Source organism: Chiloscyllium plagiosum, chromosome 5, assembly GCF_004010195.1.
Source record: "Chiloscyllium plagiosum isolate BGI_BamShark_2017 chromosome 5, ASM401019v2, whole genome shotgun sequence".
Lineage (NCBI taxonomy): Eukaryota > Metazoa > Chordata > Chondrichthyes > Orectolobiformes > Hemiscylliidae > Chiloscyllium > Chiloscyllium plagiosum.
This window is the reverse complement of record NC_057714.1, coordinates 47,585,742-47,605,517: the sequence shown is the minus strand read 5'-3', so window position 1 is coordinate 47,605,517 and position 19,776 is coordinate 47,585,742. Positions and strand designations below refer to the sequence as shown.

Sequence of the window (19,776 nt, the reverse complement as noted above, 5' to 3'; positions counted from 1 at the left end):
TCAAAAAACTCAATCAAGTTTGTGAGACATGATTTCCTACACACAAGGCCATGTTGATTATCCCTAACCAGTCCTTGCCTTTCCAAATACATTAGATTAGATTAGATTACATTACAGTGTAGAAACAGGCCCTTCGGCCCAACAAGTCCACACCGACCCGCCGAAGCGAAACCCACCCATACCCCTACATTTACCCCTTACCTAACACTACGGGCAATTTAGCATGGCCAATTCACCTAACCCTGCACATCTTTTGGTGTACATCCTGTCCCTCAGGATTCCCTCCAACAACATGCCCACCACCGACGTCAGGCCCACCGGTCTATAGTTCCCTGCCTTGTCCTTACCATCCTTCTTAAATAGTGGCACCATGTTAGCCAATCTCCAGTCTTCTGGCACCTCACCTGTGACTATCGATGATACAAATATCTCAGCAAGAGGCCCAGCAATCACTTCTCTAGCTTCCCACAGAGTTTTAGGGTACACTTGATGAGGTCCTGGGGATTTATCCACCTTTACTTGTTTCAAGACATTCAGCACTTCCTCCTTTGTAATATGGACATTTTGCAAGATGTCTAGGAACAACAAAGTTACCATCTCTGACCTGCATCTGATGTTTCAGTTCATCATAAAGTCTGCTCCTCATATCCCATATCATATCAAATGTTATGCATCCATCATCCATGTCTTAATTGACCTTCTCTGGCTTTAGGTTTTTCCAAGGCCACTGTTCTTAGAAATCCCATCCTTACTTTAAGCTTCACACATTCAAGTCTCTTGCTTTAAACACACCTAAAAACAATGTCTTAACCACACGTTTGGTCAATCCTTTCTTTTGGATTAGTTTTCTCTTTCACTTACATGCCTTAAAGTAGAGTCTATGTTAAAGCCACAATATAAATTCATTTGCTGTTGTAAACATGATGATTATTATCACAACTAAGATATTTAAAATGTGAAAACATTAAGAGGGATATCAGAACCTGCAGCCAGAAGCCATCAGCTGAAATATTTTGGCAATATGCTAAACTTCACAATTCCTGCTTTGCCCTATATGTCCTCAACATCATCCAAGACAAAAATATTTGAGAGAATTCAAGCATGTAGGACATGATGGATGAAGAATCTCTTGCCAATGATGAAGCAGAGGAAACTGGAAAATCAACCATGAGAAGAATTGCACAGAACTAAGTCAGAACATTATGCTATCATGTAGAACTGGAAAAGATGACCAATTTACTTGGAGAGCACAAGAACATACATGATAGTGAACTATTTCAAAATCAAAACACTGATGGATACGTGCATCACTGGTTTCTGAAGAAGAGTACAAATCAAACATCTGACATTCCGAATTCTGTAAGTATATTTATCTGTCAAAAGCCATGGAACCAGCAGGTAAATGGCTTACTACCAATCCTAACAAATGTGACAGCAGACCTACTAGCTGGATCTCTCAGATTACCACTGCAGGGAACTTGCAGCATAACAAGTTTCAAAAATATGTTCTACTTTGTGACACAATAAATTGAATTTCAATTTTGAGACAGGATATTAAAATTTACCTTTTGAACAACTTAGTCTGTTGGATGGTTTTGAGCTTGTAGTAGATCTTTTTGTTCTAGTATCAAGAGAGGTGGTGGTTTCCATGTTGGTGTTCTGGTCTTGCTCAAAACTGTATCCTACGAGTGGTAGCTCACTTTCTACATCTAATGAACACACTTGGTCAATAATCAGAACTTTTAATTCAAGAAAAAGCAAATAAAATTTGACAACCTGAAATTTATCATGCAGTGGATCAAATATAAAGAACAGGTCTGGTGTTCAGGTTACTTTACCAGCAATGTAAAACTCCTTGTTAATAGCTTCACTACACAAACAAAATATTCTCTTGCCTTTTATATGCTACAATGGAGCTAGACAGTAATACAATAATAAAATATTACAGATGCTAGAAATCTGAATCACCAGCATGAAACACTCATTTGTTTTTTGTCTATCCACAGATGCTGCCCAACTTGTTGAATATAATTGTACAAGCCAGCCAGCCATTATATTTTGTTTGTTACTATACTGGTTTTAACCAACTACAGCCATCTCCTATTGATAATCAGCCATTGTACACACAGAAAGTAAAGCATCAATATAATTAGGAAAACCACCACACATAAAGTGACAGAACTTAGAACAGTCCAGCACAGGAACAGATCTTTCGGCCACCATGTTCACGATGCCATTCTAAACTAATTCCACCTGCCTGCATATGGTCCATACTCCTCCGTTCCCAGCCTGTTCATGTGTCTACCTAAATGCCTCTTAAAACTTTGCTTTCATCTCTGCTTCTGCCACCTCCCCTGGCAGCACATTTTAGGCACCTACTATCCGGTGTAAAAAAAAACCTTGTCTTGCACATCTCCTTTAAATTTTCATCTCTCACCTTAAACTAGTGCATCTTAGCATTTGACATCTTTTATATTCGTTCACAGGATGAGGGCATCACTGGTTGAGCTAGCATTTATTGCTCATCCCTCATTGCCCTGAGTCAACCACATTGCTGTGGGTCTGGAGTCACATGTACACCAGATTAGGTAAGGATGGCAGTTTCCTTCCCTAAAAGGTCATTAATGAACCAGATGGGTTTTTCCAACAATTAGCAACGGTTTCATGACATCAATCAAAGCCATATTTTTAATTGGATTAAAAATCTACCATCAGGATTCAAACCCAAATCACAGGAACATTACCTGGATCTCTGGATAACAGTTCAGTTCCCACCCTGGGAAAAAGACTCCAACTTTTTTAAAATTCATATGTGGGGTGTGGACATCGCTGGCTAGCCGGCATATATTGCCCATCCCTAGTTGGCACCGAGAAAGTGGTGGTGAACTGCCTTCTTGAACTGCTGCAATCCAACTGCCGTGGGCTGACCCACAATGCCGTTAGGGAGGGAACTCCAGGAGTTTGACTCAGCAACAGTGAAGGAATGGCAATATATTTCAAAGTCAGGATGGTGAGTGGCTTGGAGGGGAACTTGCAGGTGGTGGTGTCCCTATGTTTCTGCTACCCTAACCCTTCTTGATGAAAGTGGCTTGGAAGGTGCTGTCTGAGGATCTTCAGTGAATTTTTGTAACTCATCTTGCATACAGTACACACTGCTGCTACTGAGCATTGGTGTTGGAGGGAGTCGATGCTTGTGGATGTAATGCTGTTTTGTCCTAGATGGTGTCAAGCTTCTCGAGTATTGTTGGAGCTGCACCCATCCAGACCAGTGGAATAATTCCATCACATTCCTGACTTGTGCCTTTTGAATGATGGACAGGCTTTGGAGAGTTAGGTGGTGAGGTACTCACTGTAGTATCCCTAGCCTCTGGACCGGCTCTCGTAGCCACTATGTTACGTGATGAATCCAGTTGAGTTTCTGGTTAATGGTAACCCCCAGGATGTTGATAGTGGGGGATTCAGTGAACGTAACATTATTGAATGTCATGGAGTATACTCTTGGTCCTACTTCCTATGTTCTTACATTATGTTCTTATTAGATTTTGGTTAATCATAAAATATTAGGCAAAAGTGGGTGTATAAAGTCACAGATTAGATGCCGATGGAAATCAGGCTCAAAAGGACCATCTGCCTTACTCCTCTTCCTGTACTCATTCAGGAATGGAAATTGCATTAGCTCAATTCATTTAAGCTCATAGTATGCTTTAAGGCAAAATTATTTGATATATGTACAACTAAGATAACTCTTGAAAATTAAAGTCTTTAAAAATGCAACACACACACCCCTTCATATCTTTTACTAAGTCTTCTACATATGATCTAAAAGTAGCAAACATTGGTACTTTACCGTCGTCTTCAAATGACATCGCCCCACCAGCTATCTTCTCACTAAGTGCAGGTCCATTATAATCGCGGATAACCTGAAATTTAAAAATATTCCACTTTGAAGAAAAAAAATTTGTTGGCGAATGTTGTTCTCATAAAACACTAATTTTAGTGCATTTAGAAGACTGAATTTCAAACAGTATTGCCTCTACTTTTCTGTAGTTTTATTATTTTTGTACTGAATTTGATTTTTATCACTCATTTTATCTTCTCAATGATATTCATTATATCTTTTAAGAATTTTAAAGCAACAATCGTTTTGCATCATTCAACATAAGAATTAAGCACTGTGAGATTGTGGAAAAAGTCATTCCAAAGGTAAAGTATCACGACATATTGGACTGAGTGTCCTGTAGGATCTCTCTTCTCATATGCTAGACTGGTATCCAACATCATTTGAAGGATGAATGGAATTCTCTTCTTGAAACAGAAGTATGTCATCTTTCAAATCCTACAGGACTATTTTAAATGTGTTTTTTCCCTTGGAATTTTTGCTGTTTTAAATGGAATTGCAGCAGTTAAATCTAGATTTAGATTATCAGTCGAGTCATATACCTGATGGCTGCATCTTCCAAAACCAACGGAGTTACGGAATTAAGTTTGGGGATCTGCTTAGAAGTTCAAATTCATTTCTTAACATGTCCCAAGCAATTGTAGGTAATGCTTGCAGATATCTGAAAAATGCCTTTATATAAAAAAAAAATCAATGCTGAAACAGAGCACAGTTTAAATGAAACAACTTGGTTTACCTAGTCAGAATTCCAGAAATTTCACTTTAAAAGGTAGCCTTCTAGTGAAATGGTATATAGGTGGAACACCATACTACACTTAACACTACCAAGAGAAGCAAACATTAGGGATTTACATTTACATGTTTACTCATTTGAAGTTTGTTTTCAGTAAAGTTAGCACGCAAAAATGCCCTAAAATGTGTCAAAATGCTTCATCAGGTACTGGAATGGAATATTTAAATTGTCTGGAAAATATGCATGATGTAAAAAGATCAATAGGTGACAGAATATCCACTATGGATCAAAATCACCTTTGATCATGAGAAATAGGTTTTATGAGAAATTCAATTAGCTAATTTCTATATAAAATATTGCAGCTTTACAAGTCACTGAGTTATCCATGTACCTCCAATTCTGGCATCTCGCTCAGGAATCATTTTTAATTGCTCCACCCTCAGTTTTAATTGCTCCACCATTGGCATCTATGCCTTTAGTCACATTGTCCTTTAGCCTTAGAATTTCCTTCCCAAGCCTCTCAGCTTCTGTTTCTGTTCCTTCAATATTCTCCATGAAACAGAACTCCTCGACAATGACTTTGACCATCTGTGGCTCAGTGTCAATTTTTGTTTTGGCTAAGTTTATTTGTAAACAGCTTGAAATATCCTGCTTGCTTACCTATAATTATTCACAACCTAGAAAGGTTTTAGTTTTAACACTTTTATCCCTGTTTTCAAATCCCTCCATGACTAATAGTTTTTGCAGCTTTGCAATAAATTTATCTCTATAATCAATGCAGATTGCAGTGTCACAGAAATTCTGATTTTGTGTCTATCGCCAACTTTCACTGATTGATTATTGGTAGAATGGTACCTCTAATACTACTGATTCGATACCAACAGTGAAAAGTTGTGAAACGCTGATGCTCAAAGGGACCTAGATGTCCTTCTTCACGAGTCACTAAAAATTAGCATATATTGGCCTTAAGGATAAGGGCATGAACTGCAGTCAAGAAGAATGAGGGGACATCTCGGAGAAAACAATAAAATTCTAACATGAGTTGATGGGGTAAACGCACGAAGGATAATCCTGAAGAGTCCACAACCAGAGATCACAGTCTACGAATATAGGGCAGGCCATTTAGGACTGAGATGAAGAGAAATTTCTTCAGAATGGTGAGTCTGTGGAATTCTCTGCCACAGAAAGGCATTCAGGCCAAAACATTGTAAGTTTTCAAGGAATTAGTCTTAGGATAAAGGGATCAAAGGAATCAGCAGAAAGCAGAAACAGTGTAGAAAGTTGTATGACCAGACATAGTAATAATGAATGGTTTAGCCGGCTCAAAGGGCCTACTGCAACTCCTATTTTCTATGTTTCTTTGATTTGAGTTCAGGAGTGATGATGCCTTGCTGTAATTGCACAGAAACCTATGTGAGACCACATATGAAATATTTTGCAGTTTTAGTCTTCTTATCCAAGGAAAAAAATACACTTGCCAGAGGCACGCAACTAATGTTCATTTGACAAATTCCTTAGATTGGAGGATTGTCTTACAAGGCAAGACTGAAAAAACCCAGCCCATATTTTCTAGTTTTGAAGAATGAGAGGTGATCTCTTTGAAACTAACAAAATTCGTACAGGGTTGACATTAATACTGGAAGAGACCACATTTTTTCTGAAATTATAAATGGAATTGATGTTGGACTGGTATAGAGTTTTGCAACCTGAAAATCAAGTATTGCATATTGCTGAGCTACGTAATACAATGTTGCTTTTTGCGAGCAGTAAGAGGAAGAAAGAGACTGAAATGGCATTCAATGTGAGGTAATTCTGCCTGACAACGTTTCTCCGATTGGTTGAGCTGTAGTGTTAAAGTAATAAGTACAAAAAGGAAAGAGAAAGAGACTTCCACAGCCTGCATACAAGAAACTCACCTTTCACTGGCGTGCATCGGAATAAAAATGACAAATACCAAGATATCTCAAAAGAAAGAATTCTCACAAGACCCAAGTTCACCAGCTGACCCTCAAACGGAAGAGTGACCATCACCCTGCAGACAATGGCATGTCAGCATTACAAAACTCAAAAGGACTGTGAGAAAAATAACTTTCTACCTTGTGTGTCAACTTGTGATCTTCAGAACTATGTTTACCCTGATTATGTTTTTTTACTATGTGTACTGTCAGTTCAAGCTTTTGCTTTTTTTTGTCTGTCTTTATTGTAATTGAATGAATTTGGGGTTTCGAAGGGGCACAGTTTAAGTTGCATAAATTAAAAATTCCTTCTGTTCACTGTGACTTGGAGGTGCCATTGTTGGACTGGGGTGGACAAAGTTAAAAATCACACAACACCAAGTTATAGTCCAATAGGTTTATTTGGAAGCACTAGCTTTCGGAGTGCCGCACCTTCATCAGGTGGTTGTGGAAGTTAAGATGATTTTAACCTCCATAACGACCTGATGAAGGAGTGGCACGCTGAAAGCTAGTGCTTCCAAATAAGTCTGGTGGACTATAACCTGGTGTTGTGTGATTTTTAACTTCTTTTCACTGTTATTGTTGAACTAAAGTGTTATTTTTAAAAAGCTGTTCAAACTGTAATTGAAGAAAACCTGGTATGAATTCCTTTTGTCTTGAGTAGCAGTCAGCCAAGTTTGTCATTTTTGCCCCTTTCTTTGGGATTTTACACATTTAAACATTTTGAGACAGCTTGTAAACAATGGGACACAATTATCAGCATATTATTCATAGTTAACTTTAGAAATATGATGTTTCCCCTTGCTAGTGTGTCTAGAATCAGAGTACACAGTCTAACAATGAGAGGTAGGCCATTTAAAGCTGAGCTCAAAGAATCTCATCACCGCTCAACCTAGATGGCAGTGATTTATTTTCTCCTCAGAGGGCCATGAAAGCTCAACCATTAAGCATGTTCAAGCTAAAAATTGAAAGATGACCAGATACTAATAACATAAAGTGCTATAGTCATAGGATGGAAATATGACATTGAAGAGTATGATCAGCCATGATCTAACTGAATGGCACAGCAGAGTCAGTAGGTTGAAATAGGCTTATAGGCGCAGGAGCAGGCTATTTCCAGAGAGTCTCATATCGAGGGAAGGAAACCAAAAATAAAATAGAATATTATTGAAAATGAACACTGAAGCTTTGTATCTTGCACAGATCAAGATATTTTGCAAGTGTAACATGTTACAACAGGGGGTAAAACTTTCTGCTAATTTAAACTAGCAACACAAAAGATTCACCCCGTGCTATAATCTGTCAAATTCAAGGCAAAGAACTATCCCAAAAGTCACTAAGTAAAGTAAAAATTTACAACTTTTTTTTGAAGTCTAACAGAGAATAATTAACTAACAACTATTTACAACTCACTTCTCCGAACATAACTTTTAACTGCTCCTCTACAATGCTGGCCCGATTTTAAAAAAAAATCCCGATTACGATTTACAAAATAAATTCATGTTTAAAAACAGTCACCTTGCCGAGTGCCCTCTGTAGATTTTCCTTTAACTTTTCTTCTTAGGGATTCTGTTTCACAGGTTGGTGATAGATAGAAGTACCTTTAAGAGAGCTGTTCTGTGGGTAGCTTATATTTGTTGGTAGCTTGGCAGTTCTCTTTGCCGGTCTGGCTGACTATTCAAAATGTCTGATATTTATACCCGAATACATCGGATCGTTTCATTGGTTTTAATATTGTCAAAATACTAAATTCAAACTTGAATGGCATTTGGCATCTTGGGGCATAATTTAAACTGATTGGCCAAATCTGAATTTGTTTTTGTCTCATAGCAATACAGGTACTGCTAGCTGTTTTACCAAATGTTAAATTTTAAATTGTTCAGTACTCTTGTGTGCTTCTTTAAGTCCTTGCTAGCTTTTCAACTGTCTTGAAGGTACAGTATCCTTTATACCTTCATAACAAACAACATAGGGGAGAATCAACATTGATACTGTATGACAAAAGAATACAGACTGGCTAGCAAATGGACTCTGAATGATGGAAGCATTGGCATGGGGAATGAACCAGTTAACCAGATTGACAGTTTACTGCCAGGTCTATAATAATTTTGGAATCAGTTAGGCTTGCAATAGGGCACACTTGTATATGATGGAAGGTACAGGCATTAACACACGGAGGAAGACAAAAAGAACATACACCCATTGCACCTCTTCCAACCCAACAAAATAGATATTTACTGGTTTATTTCTCAGTGCAATGCTCTGAGCAGAATGAAACCTGCCTTGTTTAAAATTTTAAAAAAGTTTGGTAATTAATTGTCAATCAGCATCAAGTAGTGCATTCTCCATGGCAACACCTGTATTTATCAGTCCACTGGCAACAATTAGTACCCTTCTCTCATTCAATATAAATGTTTGTATTCCCTTAAATTGGTATTCTTACAAATTGTCCCAATGAGCACAAGATAAAAGACTTTTGACAAAATGTGTTTTCTTTCAGCAATACTCAAGTTCTCCACGACCAAATGTCAAACATTGTATATATTACCTTACTGCATCACTTAATAAAGGAATCGGTGAGAACATAGAAGAACAACTAAAAACCAAATGGATCTGAAAAAAATTCGAAAAGCAGCTGCTGATAAAATCTCAAGCTGCTCTCTAAACAAAAAGAAAATTCAGTCCAAATCCAGCTTAACTCGTAGTCACAAGTGTCTTTCTAGATGACAGAGTGTGGAGAGAGAGAGAGTATGGAAACGGGATTCCAAAGTTTGGATTTGGAAAGCAAAAGGCATAATTAACTGATGAGGCAAAGATAATCAGGGATGCGCAGGAGGTCAGAATTAAGAACACAATTCTTGGAGAGCTGAATAAAGCTACCAAAACAGAATACAGTATGGTCAAGGACTAATTAGAATACAAGGATGAAAATATTAAATTTCAGGTATCATTACACTAGGAGCCTCCATAGCTCACCAAAAATAGGGTCAAAAAGGACATAAAGGACATGAAGGTCATGAACAATACAGTTCACCCTCAAATAGTGGTCAGGCAGTTAATCAAAGCTGTCTTATTATTTTCACGGATTTCATTTGCTCCTAATAATGAGCACATCACGAGGTGTACTTACCCTCACCCTTCCTCTGCCATCTGTCTTTTCAATTTCAATTGCTTTCTTCTTGACAATTGTTTTATATTTTCCTACATTCAATTTCAATATCTCTGGATGCCTCTTTCTCTAGAAAAAAAAACAAATCTCATGAATAGAGAATTACCAGTAGTTATGAACATTTCAGAATAACTCACAAATGACCCTGGCAAATAAGATGCATCACAAAGATTGAGCATTTTTCAGTTAAGATAAGCAATATTGACTATGTTCAGTGTTTTAGCAGCTTGATTTAAATTGTTGGACTACACTACCATACTGATATAGTATGTTCACCTTTGAGCTTTAAGTCCTTCCTACTGGAAAGCTAACTCACTTATTTACTTAGACTGCTTGAAAGGTAAGGTTGTTATTCTTATTCAAAAGTATTACCTAAATGTTCAGTTGTAAAACTGGCAGCAAAAATAGTGGTAGTGCCAGGTAATAATACAATGGGAGGAATGCTTGGGGATGGGGTGTTGGTGAGGGTGGGGAAGAAAAATCATCCTCATTCTAATAAGTACTAATATTCAAAACTTTTAATTCGTTACATTAAATTATTCTCATCACCTTTAACATAGCAGGATGTTATGTGGGTTGGTAGGAATATTTGTGTGGTGGCAAAGCTCAAAATATTAAAGCTTAGTGTAAGGGGAATTAACCTAAGAGTAGGGATGTTATGCTTCATCAGTGAGACCGCATTTGAACTACTGTGCACAGATGTATTGGTCAACATATTTATGGAAGGATGCTAATGCACTGGAAGCAGGTCAGAGAAGGTTTACTAGACTAACATATCCAGAATGAGCTAATTGTCTTCTAAGGAAAGGCGAGACCTAATGATTTTATCATCCAGAGATTCGAAGAGTCAGACATAACTTAAATATATAAGATCCTGAGAGAACTTGGGTGGATGCTGATAGTATAGAAACAGAAAAATAAGAACAGGAGTAGGCATTTCAACCCTTTGAGCTGATTATACCATTTAATATGATCATGGCTGATCATCCAACTCAGTAACTTGTTCCAGCTTTTGCACTTTTGACCCTTTAACTCAAATTATATATATCCATCTCCTTGAAAACATTCAATGTTTTGGCCTCAACTGCTTTCTATGACAGACTTCCACACTCTGGGTGAAAATATTTCTCTTCATCTCAGTCCCAAATGGACTGTCTCAGGCTACAACTCCTGGTTCTGGACTCCCTGGTCAACGGGAATATCCTTCATGCATTTACCCTTGAGTTTTGAGAGAATTGTACGCAGTTCCATGAGATTCTCTTCAGCTAAACTACAGTAAATATACTTCAAAATAATCCATTCTCTTTTCATATCTCAGTCCTGCCATCTAGGAGTCAGTCTAGTATGAACACTTTCTCCTGTTAGAAGGATTTAGAACTTGTGCCCATAAAAAGGGTTGCCCACTCAAAACAAAAATGACAAAAAACTTTTATTTTCCTCTCAGAGGGCTGCATGTGGTTGAATTTGGAATTCCCTTCCACAAAGTGGACGCAGAATCTTTAATTGTTTTTAAGGCACAAGCACATAGGTTCTCATCAAGGATATGCAGGAATGTACAGTTGAAGTTAAATTCAGATCAGCCATGATCTTATTAAATGGTGGAATAGCCTTGAGGGTCAAGTGGCCTACTGGTGTGCTTTGTTTGCATGGTATTCCCATATATCTGTTGTCCCTGTAGGTGGCGGTGGGTTTGAAAGGTTCTGAAGGAAGTTTGATAGGTTGCAGTGATACATCATGTAGACAGTAAGTACTGCTTCCACCATGCACCAGTGACAGTGAAAGTTGCTAGATGGGGTGCTAATAAAGTTTGCTTTGCTCTGGATGGTTTCAAGCTTGTGTTTTAGGAGCTGCAATTATCCAGGTAAGTGGAGAATATTCAATCACACGTCTGATATTTGTCACAGATACTACATATGTTATGAACAGTTGTAAGTGAATACCCAAGCAGCCTATCCCCATATGCAGCAGAACCTGAGTCACATTCAGTTTGGATTGAGGAGTGATATTAGTACCACACAAAAGCCAGGATATGACCATCTGAGCCAAGACTCGATCTAACCAATTATCCTTGACATTCAACAGCATTACCATCACAAACTCTCCACCACCAAGACCCTGAAGGTTACCAATGATCAAAAAAAAAAGTTACCTCAACCAGCCTTAGTAGTGACAAGAATAGGTCACGGACTGGGAACTCCGTAGCGAGTAACTCACCTCTCCTGACTTCCCAATGTCCGCTATCTATATTTCCATAAATACAGAATCAACCTCCACTGACACTCAGTAGCAGTAGTGTGTGCTATCTATAAGATGCACTTCAGAAACTCCCCAAAGACCCTTAGACAGCATCTTCAAATCTGTAATCACTTCCATCTCGAAGGACAAGACCAGCCGACACTACCACCTGTATTTCCCCTCCAAGCCACTCACCTTCCCAAGTTAGAAATATATTGTCACCCCTTCACTGTGGCTGGGTCAAAATCCTGGAATTTCCAACCAAATGGAATTATGGGTCTACCTACAGCATATGGATGCAGCAGTTCAAAGCAGCAGCTCACCACCACCTTCTCATGGGCAACTATGGCTGAGCAATAAATGCTGGCCTGAGCAGTAATGCCAATATCCCAAGAGTGTGTTTTAAAAATGCCAGGAACATTCTCAATTTGCCTGAGTTCAGCACCAACAAAAGCTTGAACCAATCATAAAAACAACTTAATTTGCACCCCATCTACCAACTTAAAAATTCACTCTCCCTACTCCATGAGCAGAACACAATGGAAGCAACATTTACCATCTATAAGATGCACTGCAGTGACTTGTCAAGCCTCTTAACAGCACCTTCCATAATATAAGGTCTGCCACTTAACGGGATACGGATAGTATGCACATGGGAATACAGCAATCTGCAAATTCCTCTCCAAATTACTCAATATTCTGGCATGGAACCATGGTTTTATTCCTTCACAGCTGCGAAATTAAAATCCTGGGATTTTCCCCTTATGAGTAAAAGATCCTGTTCAGTGGGTATACTTGCACCATGTGGACTGCAGTGGGTCAAAAAGAAAGCTTACTACCACTTCTTCAAAGGCCAAACAGAGATTGCAATATCCAACAATCACATTCCAAGAACTTCTTTTTTTAAAATCCAAGAGTGATAATGGTGTAAGAACTACAGAACTAAAATATATTCAGTAACCAAATTGAAATTATGTTTTGCAAGCAAGACATTATCGATTTTATTCAATTATTCATTCATTTTCCTTTTTTAAAACAAATAAACTTTTCATCATTTTCCTTGTCAAATACATCCATGATACAAATAAATAAGCAACATTGAAGCATAATTTCATGAAGATGACTACATCCAATCATTTTTTGAGATTTCTGCCAGCGTACCCTAACATTTCTTGGCAGTCCAGCTTAGTGACTGTGTACACTATCATCTCAATAATAACGTGGCAATCACAATATTTTTGAACAGTTCAAACTGATTTTCTTAAAAATCTCAACCGCACAAATGATTGTTTTCATTCACAGGATGTGGACATCACAGGCTAGGCCAAAATTTATTCCCCATCCTAATTGCCCATAGGGCAGTTAAGAGTCAGCCACATTGTTATGGGTCTGGAGTCACATGTAGGCCAGACCAAGTAAGATTGGCAATTTCCCTCCCTAAAAGATATTAACAAACCAGGGGGGTTTTTCTGACAATCAATAGTCATGGTCATCTTTAGACTCTTAATTCCAGAATTTTTTATTGAAATCAATTTCCACTATCCACTGTGGCGGGATTTGAACACAGGTCCCCAAAGCATTACCAGGTTCTCTGGATTAACAAGCAATAATACCTCTAAGCCACCACCTCCCCTGATGTTTCTGGAATAAATATTTTTAAAACATGGCATATTTAGACAACATATACATACTACATAACGCATCTTGTGCTTAAGTCCAAAGATATGTGCCAGAACACACTGAAGAGGCAATTCACAAGTGCACAGTTCACAGTAATAATATGGTTCATCTTTTCCTCGATAATGGTATTCAGTCACAAAATCCAACCCTGCAGATACAAATAAATAAATATCATTACTCCATCAGTCCATCAAAAGGTAAGAGCTTAGGATTTGATGCCAAAAAAAATTGGGCATATAATCTCCACAATTTGGAGAGTTTGCCCATAAGTAACAAAGCAAATAAGTTTGAGAAACTTGGCGGGGGGTGGGGATGAATTTGTAACAATATATATTAGAGCCATTTCATACAGATTGAATATTTTCACGCTTTCTATATTCTTTCTATTTTGAACTAATAAAATCGCCAAACAACCTGACATCAACCCAAGATTTACAAGTTCACAATAAAAACTAAGAACTGCAGATGCTGGAAATCAGAAACAAAAGCAGAAATTGCTGGAAAATCTCAGCAAGTCTAGCAGCATCTGTGGAGAGAATGTTTCAGGTCCAGTGACCTTTCCTCAGGACAACTCCATTATATGTTCACCCCATTGCAAAATCTGAAACCCGAGGTTTTAGGCAGATTTCTTTGTTCAATAAGCCTGTGTGGGATAATTTAAGCAGATTAATGGAGTTGAAGAAGACTTTTGTTGTGTATGTATTTGAACTCCACTTGAAATAAGGGAACCATATAGTATCCCAATCAAAGATAAAAGTAATGTCATTATAGCAACTTTCACAACTTTTCCCAACTTATATAATGGGACCACATCATTTTGAAATAATATTCATATCCAGTGCAGCATTCGGCCTACATACCTGGCAGTGAACTTCGTATAAGCATCAAATTGTTGCAATTGTGTGAAAGTTGCATTTTTTGATACATGCAAGAGAAAGTTCTCCTGCTGCAAATCTCTCTTATCAACAATATTTCATTTTCGTCGGTGAATGTGGAATCTCAAAAATAGATTTCTAACAGCAGATTCAATGGCATAATTTTATAACCGCTACAAGGTTTTGCTGAAGCATTTGCATCAAGTATTGTGTTTTACATGTTACTACAAAATGTCAGGTGTGCAATACCAGGATAATCATCAGTCACATAGTCTGATTGGCTGCATCCATTAGGGACAACAAATATTGTCACATCTTACAATCTCTGGAATGTGTCTTCACAGAGTCTACACCTACAAGCTCCAAATGCAGAGTCCATCCACCTATCAATAACACTAATCTGTAGTACCATCCTCTATAAGCATTTCCACCCAGTGATGCTGTAATGTGAACTTCAAAAATAGCATTTCTGGGATGTGATAATGGGGAATCTTCCTCCCAAACAGATTATGTAACTTCCCATTCAGCAATCAATTGAAAATGACAGTGCAGGTTTACTCTGTCACTTGTCTTTGGACACACACTTAAATCTTAGGTTTTCTTTCCCTGTATTTTTGCCAGTTATTTCAAATTTGGCTAAGACTGATAATAAACTGAGATGCCATTTTGGCCTTGCAAAGGACTTAGAAAATTGTTATCTTTTTACAGCATTACCTGTTCCTTAAATTTTATTTATACACAATTTTTATAATGAATGCATTTCCAGCACCTACCCATTTTTCATATGGTTCCCTAAATAATTCAACTTAAGAATTTTAGATAACACACAAATTATTAATTAGTGCAGCATAAGAAATAACCATTCAACCTTTGCATTGATCCTTCTGAAAAGTAATTCAATTAGTCCTGCTTCCCTGTGAAGTTATCTCCTTTAAGTTATGCCCCTTCTATTCAGAAAGCCACTAGTGAATCTGTTCCTACCATCCTTTCAGGTCGTACATTCAATGTGAACCTTTTCTTGCATAAAAACATTTTTTTCTCATTTCACCTCCGTTTCTTTTGCTACTCACTTTAAAGCAGTGCCACTGATTTATCCTTGTTTTTTTGAAAACAGTTTGCTTTACATAAACTGTATGATTTTAAACAAAGAAATAGGAGCAACAGACTATTCAAATCTTCTGCCATTCAATACAATTATGGCTGATCATAAACATCAACTACACTTCCTTACCAACACATCACTTGGTACACTTCCAAAAAAATCTGTCAATTCCAATTTGAACACAATGACCAAACATAGACCTCAGGGAAAGAGAATTCTAAAGATTCAACCACCATGAGCGAGTACATTTCTTGTCATTCTAAATAGTTTCCCCTTATTCAGAGTGTGAGATTCCCTTTCTCTAGCTTCCTTGGCCATGAATCCAGCATCTTCCTTGCTACGCCCCTTAAAAAATTTTTATGTCTAAATAAGATCACCTCTTTCGGGAATTTTCAGTTGCTCTGCTTTCAATAAGCTGCTCAACACAAAGATCAATTTAGTGAACGTCTGATGTACTGCCTCAAAGGCAAACGTATCTTTCATTCAGTAAGGAGGCCAAAGCTACACAAAGTACTTGCGCTGTGGACTTACCAAAGCCCTAAATAATTCTAGTAATAATTCTTTGCTATTATACTCTATATCCTCTACAATAAATGCCAACACCCCAAATTCTTAATTGTTCACTTTATATGCAGGTTAACTTTATAATTTGTATACAAAGATTCCCAGGTCTCTCTCAAAGCCAACATTTTCTAGTCTCTTACCATTAAGAAAACATCCTGCTTTTCTACTTTTCCGACTGAAGTAGGTAACTTTAGTTTTCCCTGGATTATATTCCACCTTGCACATTGTTGCCACTCACAAAGTTAATAATTAACTTTTGCATCCTCTTCTCTCCGTATTACAACACCTAATTTTCTATAATCAGCAATGTTACTTACAACAGGCCACTAGAAGAAAGGTTTAATTTAAACAATTAGATATATGGCCATCAAATGTCCCAAAACTCAATTCCATGGTCTCATTACTTGGGGTTGAAACTGCTAGAGGTTTGAGTGACATATTCTTCATCTAAGTCATTAATGTTGGTTGTAAATGGCTGAAGCCCAAGCATTGATACTTGCAGATCTATAAAACACCTCTACCGGGTCTGAACATTCTCTCTTCTAACAAGAGCAGGGGAAAAAGTAGTCTTATTCACAAGTCACCATATGAACTTACATCCACATTCCCACCTCGCCAATAAAAAAACTTCTCAATTAATAAACCTTTTATGTTGTAGTGACTGGAACCAGCTGGACCTCGTTGACTATGAGATCCTCAATTGGGGTTGTTAATCTGGGCCAATTAGGAAAGCTGACTGGCTAACCAATATAACCAGATTTAGAATCTCCTCAGTTCAGGGGACTGACTTTGAGCTGCCTGACCAGTGTATTGTGCACAAATAAATAAAGGGTGACTTGGTGACAGGATACCGGCCTCTGTGTTGTTATTTCATATGTACTTCTGCCTTAAAGATATTTAATGATCCTGCTTTCACCTTTGGCTCTGGTCTCCACCACAAGGGGGAAAAGCCTTCCAACAAACATCTTTTCAAGTCCCTCACGTTCTTATTGAGACGTAAGATCACCAGCACTTCTTCTAGACCCCACTGCACACAGGGCCAGCCTATCCAATCTTCCTCATAAATAATACCCTCATATCAGGCACCAGTTGAGTGAACTTTCTCTGAGCTGCTTCTAACACAATTATATCCATTCTTAAATCAGGAGACCAAAATTGTGTGCAATATTCCAGATGTTATCTCAGTAACACACTGTGGAACTGCTGCACAACATCCCTACTTCTGTATTCTATTTCCCTTGCAATAAACAATAATATTCCATTTGCTTTCTTAATCATTTTTGTTATTCATGTATTAGAACACCTAGATGCCTCTAGACTTCAAAGATTCTACAATCTCTCCATTTAAATAATTTACTGCTCTTCTACTATTTCTGCCAAACTTTTCATATCATATTCCATCTGCCATTTTTTATTTACTCCCTTAACCCTTTGTAGAACTACGTTCTCTTCAGAGCTTATAGAGATAGAGATGTACAGCATAGAAACAGACGCTTTGGTCCAACCCGTCCATGCTGACCAGATATCCCAACCCAATCTAGTCCCACCTGCTAACACCTGGCCCATATCCCTCCAAACCCTTCCTATTCATATACCCATCCAAATGCCTTTTAAATGTTGCGATTGTACCAGCCTCCATCACTTCCTCTGGCAGCTCAATCCATACACGTACCACCCTCTGTGTGAAAACATTGCCCCTTAGGTCTCTTTTATATCTTGCCCCTTTCACCCTAAACCTATGCCCTCTAGTTCTGGACTCCCACACCCCAGGGAAAAGACTTTGTCTATTTATCCTGTCCATGCCCCTCATAATTTTGTAAACCTCTATAAGGCCACCCCTCAGCCTCCGACGCTCCTAGGAAAACAGCCCTAGCCTATTCAACCTCTCCCTATAGCTCAAATCCTCCAACGCTGGCAACATCCTTGTAGATCTTTTCTGAACCCTTTCACGTTTCATAACATCCTCCCGATAGGAAGGAGACCAGAACTGCATGCAATATTCCAACAGTGGCCTAACCAATGTCCTGTACAACCATAACATAACCTCCCAACTCCTGTACTCAATATTCTGACCAATAAAAGGAAAGCATACCAAACGCCTTCATCACTATCCTATCTACCTGTGACTCTACTTTCAAGGAATTATGAACCTGCACTCCAAGGTCTCTTTGTTCATCAACACTCCCTAGGACCTTACTGTACAAGTCCTTTGGCAAATTTAGCAATTCCACATTTTCTTCCTTTATCCAAATTCATTAATATGAACTATAAATAGTTCAGGCCTCAACACTAATCCGTGTGACACTCAACACGTTATAAACCAATGCAAAATGACCCATTTATGTGCGATTTTTGAGTGAGAGCAGCAGCAGAGTTTAAAGGAACCCGGAAGGCTACAGCTAAGGTGAGACAGTTTATTTTAAAATTACTTACCGGTAGCGGGCAGCGGTGTTTTTTTTCTTTTCTCTTCACAGAAAGAGCGGGAGCAGCAGGGGGAAGTGACGAAGACCAGAGCGGCAGCCGGGTAGGTTTTTTCCCTATGAAAGCACGCAAGAGAAGAACCCGAGGCACTACAGAGGTAGAGCCTCCCAGCCTCACTCCTCCTCTAACCTAATAATAAGACTCGTTGTGGTAAGCAGGTAAGTGCTGCATTTTGCTTGTTCTATTCTTTAGACCCAGTATTTTTTTTAAAAAAAAGGTTACTTTTAGAGGGATGGCAGTGAAGGCAGTGCAATGTTCCTCTTGCAACATGTTTGAGGTGAGGGATGCCATGGACGTCCCTGCTGATTACACTTGCAGGAAGTGCACCCATCTCCAGCTCCTCCAAGACCGTGTAGGGAACTGGAGCTGGAGTTGGATGAACTTAGGATCATTCGGGAGGCAGAGGGGGTCATAGATCGGAGCTTTAGGGAAGTATTAACTCCAAAGATTGCAGACAGATGGGTGACAGTGAGGGGGACTGGGAGGAAGCAGCCAGTGCAGGGACCCCCTGCGGCCGTTCCCCTCAAGAACAAGTATACCGTTTTGGATACTTGTGGGGGGGACGACTTACGAGGGGTAAGTAATGGGGCACAGGCCTCTGGCACGGAGCCTGTCCCCATTGCTCAGAAGGGAAGGGTGGAGAAGAGCAGAGCAATAGTAATTGGGGACTCGATAGTTCGGGGCACAGATAGGCAGTTTTGTAGGGGCGAGAGAGACTCACGTTTGGTATGTTGCCTCCCAGGTGCAAAGGTACGTGATGTCTCTGATCGTGATTTCCAGGTCCTTAAGGGAAAAGGGGATCAGCCTGACGTCGTGGTCCACATTGGCACCAATGACATAGGTAGGAGGAGCGCTGAGGATGTTAGGCAGGCTTTCAGGGAGCGAGGTTGGAAGCTCAGAGTTAGAACGAACAGAGTTGTGGTCTCTGGTTCATTACCCGTGCCACGTGATAGAGAGTCAAGGAATAGGGAGAGAGAACAGTTAAATGCGCGGCTACAGGGATGGTGCAGGAGGGAGGGATTCCAGTATTTGGATAACTGGGGTTCTTTCTGGGGAAGGTGGGACCCCTATAAACAGGATGGTC

General features: G+C 38.9%; 1 protein-coding gene across 5 annotated transcripts in view; it reads right to left on the bottom strand.

The window, feature by feature from the left end:
* Nucleotides 1–19,776, bottom strand: part of si:ch211-197h24.6 — a 91,262-nt gene that overhangs the window by 21,076 nt on the left and 50,410 nt on the right. For all 5 annotated transcript variants that reach the window (XM_043689992.1, XM_043689994.1, XM_043689995.1 and 2 more), the window contains 4 exons: nt 13,682–13,818; nt 9,717–9,824; nt 3,848–3,920; nt 1,566–1,709 (listed from right to left, as the gene is read on the bottom strand). In XM_043689992.1, coding sequence (XP_043545927.1) covers nt 1,566–1,709; nt 3,848–3,920; nt 9,717–9,824; nt 13,682–13,818 — 462 coding nt within the window. The remainder of the gene's footprint in view (nt 1–1,565; nt 1,710–3,847; nt 3,921–9,716; nt 9,825–13,681; nt 13,819–19,776) is intronic.